Below are 7,182 nucleotides of genomic sequence, written 5' to 3' on the forward strand. Positions count from 1 at the left end.
TTAAGGAAGTGGGTGAAAAAGATCCATGATCTTTGGGAAAAATGAAGTTTTAAGTGAAGTTTTCAAAAAGTACCAACTTTGAAGCACCATATCTCTTAAATGGTTGATCTTATGGAAAAAATTTATATGTGTCAAAGTTGTTTATTGGATCAAAATCTACAACTTTCATGTTGGAAGTTTTTTTCAGTTTGTAGGTGAAATTTTGAGAAATTCCCTTTCAAAGTTTGGAAAAAACCATGAAAAACACTTAGAAAAATTTTCTAAGTATGAAAGTCAAACTTTGACTTTTTGATTCTTGATTGATTTTCTTGATTTTCCTTGATCAAATGACTTCTCATATCATATATTGATGATTTAAAACTTCAAAAGTCATGGTTGACCAAAATTCCCCAAAAGTCAATGGTGATCTTGTACAGTTGACTTTTTCAGACGAATCGCGTTTCTGGAGATTTCAAATGAAACAGGCTATCCTCACCAAATGAATAGTATGAATGGATTATATTGAAGCATTTGAGGATATTGAGCCATGATTTGAGTTGTGGCACCATGTCCTGATTAAAAAGTCAGTTGTTCAGTGAATTAGGTCAAAAAACCCTAATTGTCGACCTGATGAAATTGATGACTGTAGGTCTTGAATTGAGATGCAATTTCCATGGGATATTGTCATAGGGATTATTTGAGGATGATTGAAACCTTTGATTGACTTCCTGGGGATTTTTAGGGTTTCCCAAATGTGATCCCTGATTTCAGTCCCTGATAGTTCAAAATCCTGATCTGAGGATTTGTCTGATCAATCTTTGTGTAGGAGATGTTATGAGCCAATGGATTAGGCCAAAATGATGCACTTGAGGTCTTGATATCATGTCCCAAGTCATTATGTCAAATTCTGAGCAAAAGTCAGGAGTGTGCTATCTTCAGTCAAAACCCTAATTCAGTCGATTCAGAGCCTTTGAGCTTGTTGAGATGAATCTCTGAGGACCAAATGTTGATTGTTGATGAAGATAGTTCTTTTGAGATGAAGGGAGAACAAAACCCTAATTGATTGTTACTTGTACTGATGAGTGATTTCCTGATTAAATCCTGCTGAGTCACAAGTAGCAAACACAAGCTATGCAGTTTGTTAGAGATGCAAATGATGCATATGCAGATGATATGAGGTGGTATCTTAGGTCAAAAATTGGGGTATGACACCTACCACTGCTTAATTAGCAGACATGTTAACCAAGCCACTTTACTTACCATCTCTCTCTACTATCTTGGACAAGTTGGGACTTTGTAGTATCCATAGTCCAACTTGAGTGAAACCAAAGAATGAACTTACATCGAGGATGGGGGAAAATGAACGCAAGTTCCTATGATTCTGAAACAAATTGAAAAGGGTTACTGATTTGAATCCATTCGTGACCATCATGATGTAGAAGAAGGATCGTTACGTGTTCCACTTCTCTGAAAAAGGCGAAGGATGCTCAAACCCTATCCCTCGTACATTGCTGTCGTGCAAGGAATTCCCAAAAAATTTGATTATTATATCTAAATTACCAATATTTAAATTTAATAAATTTTTCTTAACAATATATTATGTTGTCACCAAAATATTAAAATATTATTATTCTAAACGACAATAAATGTTGTTGGGATAAGTTATTTTTCCCAACAATAACAAAATTATTGAGAAAAAATCAATTTATTACAACAACTTCAATTAGTTGTTGCTATATACATGTTTTTGGCAATAAATTAGTTGTCGTTGAAAAAAAAATCGTTGATAAAAGTTTTATTCCTTGTAGTGTAAGGTCGTCAGTCAATAGAGTTATTTTGAGTTGTTGTAATTGTAAAGTAAGATTTCATGTGTTGTTAGAGTTAAAATTAAGTAACTCTGACATAATTAGAGTTATTTTGATATGTCTATGAATAATTATTTTATTACCCTATTGATAGGATAAAATGAGTAATAACATATTTTTACTCTATTAGTCAATATTTGTGAATATTTATATAATTATTTGAGTTGTAATTATATAATATGTTTATTTGAGTAATTCAGAGAGAATTACAGAGATGATCTTACATTGGCAAAATTGTGGGTTTAGAGATGAAACTTGTTGAGTATGAGATAAAAGTATTATTTAATGTTTAATATGAAATGAGATGTTAATTTTTGTTTGAATATGAGTTGTGATTGTTATTACTATGATTCATGCATTCATGTATATCAGATATAGGTTAACGAGGTCATGATTCAGAGAGGAAACAATGACAGTCTCATGTTCAGAAAAAAACACAATTCATAGAGGAACCAAAGACATGGATAATTCAGCAACATAACTCTGACATCTAAAAATTTGGTACCACATGCATCTTGGAGGAGTAGTATATTGTATTATACATTTGTATCGTGATTATTGTTGTTGTCGTTGTAAACTATTGTGTGATAATGATAACTGAGGTTATTGTTATTTGAAAACAATCCTTGTTATTTTATACACCAATAACATCTGTAAAATTATTTCCACCTCTTGTTTGTTTGTTTGTTTGTTTGTTTGTGGTATTCTGTATTTTTTTGGAGTGTAGATAATCGGGCAAAGGAGTGGCTGTTGTTGACTTGGAGGATGTCGTTGTGGCCTCTTCATTTATTTACTAATTTTCCGTGTTATTTAGTTATTGATTGTTCTCTAATCTGTAACAGAAATTTGGACATTTTATTTGTTGTTATGATGTTGCCGTTTTGGATAATTTATTTATTTAAATATTTTATTTCATCAAGACAATTTTAAAGCATGTTTGAAGTGAGTTTTGCTGTTATTTTATGTTTTATTTTGAAAGAGTGTGTTTATTGAGCATGTGTAACATTTGTTTTAGAGAAATAATTGTTTATCTTTATTTAAAATGTTTTTTGGAATTTTAGGGTGTTATACTGAGTTTCAAGTGAAGAGGGGACAAAGACAGGGGAACCGTCTCTCTCCTTTTATGTTTCTTATTGCAGTCGAATGGTTAACCAGTCTAGTGCATAATGAACATGCTTTAAGAGATTTCCATGGTTTTCACTTCAATAATGATATACATTTTGAGATTCTTCAATTTGTAGACGATACAATTCTTTTGACTGACAGGTGATAATTTATGCAGTTTAAAAGCCATTTTGAAGGGCTTAAATATATCCCCATGATTACGCGTCAATCTTTCAAAAAGTAACTTGTTTGAGATTAACTTGAAGGAAGATTTTCTCCAAGTGGCGTCTTCCTTTTTACCTTGCGGGATTTGATTGTTTTCATTTAATTTTCTTGGAGTTTCTTTAGGAATTAATCCAAGGAGATTGGCTTCTTAGAATCCTATTTTGTCAAAGATTTTTCATAAGCTTAATTCTTAAAAGGGTCATCACTTGTCCATCGGAGGAAGATTTGTAATGATCAACGTTGTTATGTCTGTAATTTCTCCTTATACAAAACTCCTAATACCATATTGGAAGAGATAACTCAAATCTAAAGGAATTTAGAGCCAATATTATGGTAGAAAGAATTAAGATATTTTCTGACTGGTGTTATTAGTTTTTGTATTGTCTTCAAGGAATTAAGTGTAGACTAACTAGATTAGAGTATCTCTTGAGGCTCTTTTTTTAGTAGAAATGTTACTCATAAAAATGTTTTATCAATATTACTTTTACTAACATTTCATATACCAACAAAAATGAAGGTAGTTCAAATTCAACAATTTAAAGAAAAATTTATTGTAAATAATTTATAACATGAATGTCTAAGTGAATTTCGATAAACCACGAATCATACAAACTAATTCAAACAGAACGAGAAATAAGGTTTGTAATGAATTTCTATCATGTAGACCAAATAACATAATAAAAAAGCCTTCGATAATTCAAACATGAAAAGCATAATAAATTGAAAAAACAACAACCAAGACTCAAATTAAAAGAAAGTTCAAGGAGACAACATGAAACTAATTATCAGTCACTTTCATCCTCATCTTCATGAACATCTAAAGCTATTCGCTTACAAATTGGACAACTATTCTTTTGCAACAACCATTGTTTAATGAAATCAAGGTGGTATAGGTGTCTGCAATCTAGTCTTCCAATGATCTCGCCTTCCACATAGTCTTCCTAATAAATACACAAATGAAAAGTAGTTTATGAGAAATGAACACGCTCATGCATTACAATTTTAAATAAATATTAAATTTAATTCATCTTTAAAAAACCCGTTTATAAAATGAAATATATTAACTATTTATAACATTTTTAAAGTATTTTTAGCAATTAGCAATGAAATAAAAGATAAATTCTATTTTACAAAGATAAGAATTATGAAGTTTGCCTCACCTGACAGATTGTGCAAGTTTTATTTTGTGTACTGGTTTCATTTGGATTTGACACATATATTTCTGTCTCAATATATGCGTGGATCTCTTCTTCAGTAAGCCCTGTCTCGACCCTCCTTATGTGTTCTTCGAGGGCTAAAAGTGCCTATACAATTGTTTAAATTAATATTTTAATTGAATATGTCTAATAATTATAATTAAGCTCGAATCAAGCATTACTTATTTATTCTAAATTAAATTTGAAAATTCGAACACAGTAAATTATGACAAAAATATTAAATTGAGTAAAAAATATATAAATATATAAATTAAATTGTATATTAATAAATACATAATAATTTTTACCTCATATGGCCAATCAACTATATTATGTAGCATATTGATACGTTCAAAAGAATCAAACACATTTAACACAATTGAATAATCCATTGTCAACATGTCCTGTGTCACAAATTTGCAAGATTTATGAAAATGAAATGAAATATATGTTTAAAAGGATTTTGTATAATAATATTTAAAAGATAATTTATTCATAAGAAAAAAATATGAAATGTATATTGTATCAAAATATATTTACCTGTCTTCGCATAGAGCCACCGGCGCGTAGATGCTGTAGAGAGTTACATTATCAAATATTTAAGTCATATTTGACTAACTGAATGCTAAGTTAATAAATAAGTAATATTAATTAAAATAGATTCCTATGATAGATTCTAACAACTTAATAATCAAATCCAAGATTAAACTTCCTCATGCATGCATGGGTACATATATCATTATCGTAAATAGGTTATAAATATTTGAAAATTAAGTATATTACTAACACTAAATTAATTGGTATTAATCATCGATCAAAATATTTTTAACAAGTAATTAAAAAAGTAGTATAAAAATACCTCATCCCTAAGCCTGTTCCTCCGAGCCCTAAGTTCAGGAGAAGTTGAGGTGAAAATGTGGTTATTACCACGACGACGGTTCCCCTGTCCAGCCAGTATTGTACCCGGCTCCATGTATTGATCAGATTCAACAACCGTAGGGGCTGAAGGAGGGTTTAGACGGTTACTACTTGTTGAAGGATTAGAAGGTGGCTGTGATCCTCGTGGTACAAAATTATTAGACCGCACATGAACAATAGATGGAGCCAAAAATCGATCCACGTGACCTCCGGGTAAAAGCCTTACATATTGTTGAACATTTATGGTGCTATGATTGAATGTATCATCAAATCTTTGTTCAGTAGGATCAAATATATTCAAATTGGTGTTGATGTTGTTGTTGTTGTTGTTATTGGTATTACTAAAACTATTAAACTCCCATCTTGGACTTCGAGAGGATAAAGATGAAACGACTTCAGAAGACAAGAAATTATTATTTCTTGGAAATGGTGATGTAGTAACTGCAACCTGAGTTTCTCCTCCTGTCATTGCAGAAGGATATAGGTTCAGTTATTCGGGTCACGGTGAAGCTTTCTCGAGGAATCTCTTGTCGAGAGGGAAATATTAAGCAGGCAACATTGTCATCAATGATAGATTCATATGGTCTATTATATGATGGTGTATTAGCAAAAAAATTTATTTGACTAGCATGTGCATGACGTCGGTTAATCATGTGAGAATCATTTGTAATAGAATTTTGTGTTGCACTTATACCATGTCGGTTCACTTGTTGCTGCAACATACTTGAAAACCCACTATTATTGCTATTATTGTTTACAATTTCATGTTGAAAACTAGGAGGAGGAGGATTTGTGCGTCTTCTGAAGGCTCCACCAACTTGTGAACTTTGATTCGAACTCTCTCCTCTCACAAACTCTGATGATCTACTTCTTTTGAGGAAAGCATTACCAGTACCAATAGAAGTAATAGTAGCAGATGCAACAACGTCGTTATTTCTACTATTATCAAATGAAGTAGAAATACCATTATTATTATTTGTTTTTCTACTTTGAACTTGATGATAATTTGATGCATCTGCTCCAAGTTGTGCCATACTTGAATTCATAGATGATGGTCGTGTTGTATTTATATACCGAGCAGTACTTCTTCTGGTAGTAGGAGCTAAAATGAGAGATGAACCAAAGAGTCTCGGCGGGGACGAGTCATGAGAAGGAGAAGTTTGATTATCATTATAGTTACTAATATTGGTGATTGTTGGATTTACCATAGGAAAATGATAATAATCCTCATTTGTAGTGTGGCTAGTAGTATTATTTGTTGGGTTTGTGTTAAGAAGCATAGTTTGATTACCAGCCAATCCTGTGGGATTGTTGAAAGCAACTGACGAAGGAGAATTAGAAGCAATCAAATAACTTAGAGCTCTAGCATCACGAGTTGGGCTGTTGTCTTCGTTCCAATTAGCTAAACAGAATTGATGAGCCATTCTTGATAACTTCTTCTTAACTGCATGCATGTCATAAAGAAAACAATATATAACAACAATATGCAAATTCATAGACAATGATAATACTTTGAAAATATAGGTAATCATTATTAAATGTATAAGTTTTAAGTCAATGTTCAACAACATATTTACTTATGTAGCGCATCTTCATTAAGAACTATTGTATTGGTGGAAAGAAAATTCATATATTCATTTGTGTCTGACTTCAAATTAAAAAGATAAAATAATAGTAAAAATAATTTATAAAAAAGAATTGTAGAAGTGGATTTGTTTATTAAATAAAGTGACATCAATTGTCATATAACAATTAATTTAAATTCATTTGTAAGAATGTTTTATTTCCAACCCTCCATATCCACCCAACACATATGTAGATCGAAGTAAACTCTTAAACATAATTTCTTATACGTGAAAATAAATTAATAAATAAAGTTTTTTTATCAAAAATTT

The 7,182-nt window shown here is 31.0% G+C and overlaps 1 protein-coding gene across 1 annotated transcript; it reads right to left on the reverse strand.

Annotated features, from left to right (window-relative positions):
- Positions 1-3,958: 3,958 nt before the first annotated feature.
- LOC131650135 (uncharacterized) lies at positions 3,959-6,741 on the reverse strand. The gene is made up of 6 exons (XM_058919865.1): positions 6,012-6,741; positions 5,229-5,749; positions 4,910-4,942; positions 4,678-4,773; positions 4,334-4,477; positions 3,959-4,114 (listed from the first exon to the last, which is right to left on the reverse strand). Exons 1-6 carry the CDS (start codon positions 6,739-6,741, stop codon positions 3,959-3,961), a joined length of 1,680 nt encoding a protein of 559 aa, XP_058775848.1.
- Between the last annotated feature and the right edge of the window lie 441 nt (positions 6,742-7,182).

The sequence above is a fragment of the Vicia villosa genome, linkage group LG2 (genome assembly GCF_029867415.1).
Source record: "Vicia villosa cultivar HV-30 ecotype Madison, WI linkage group LG2, Vvil1.0, whole genome shotgun sequence".
Classification (NCBI taxonomy): domain Eukaryota; kingdom Viridiplantae; phylum Streptophyta; class Magnoliopsida; order Fabales; family Fabaceae; genus Vicia; species Vicia villosa.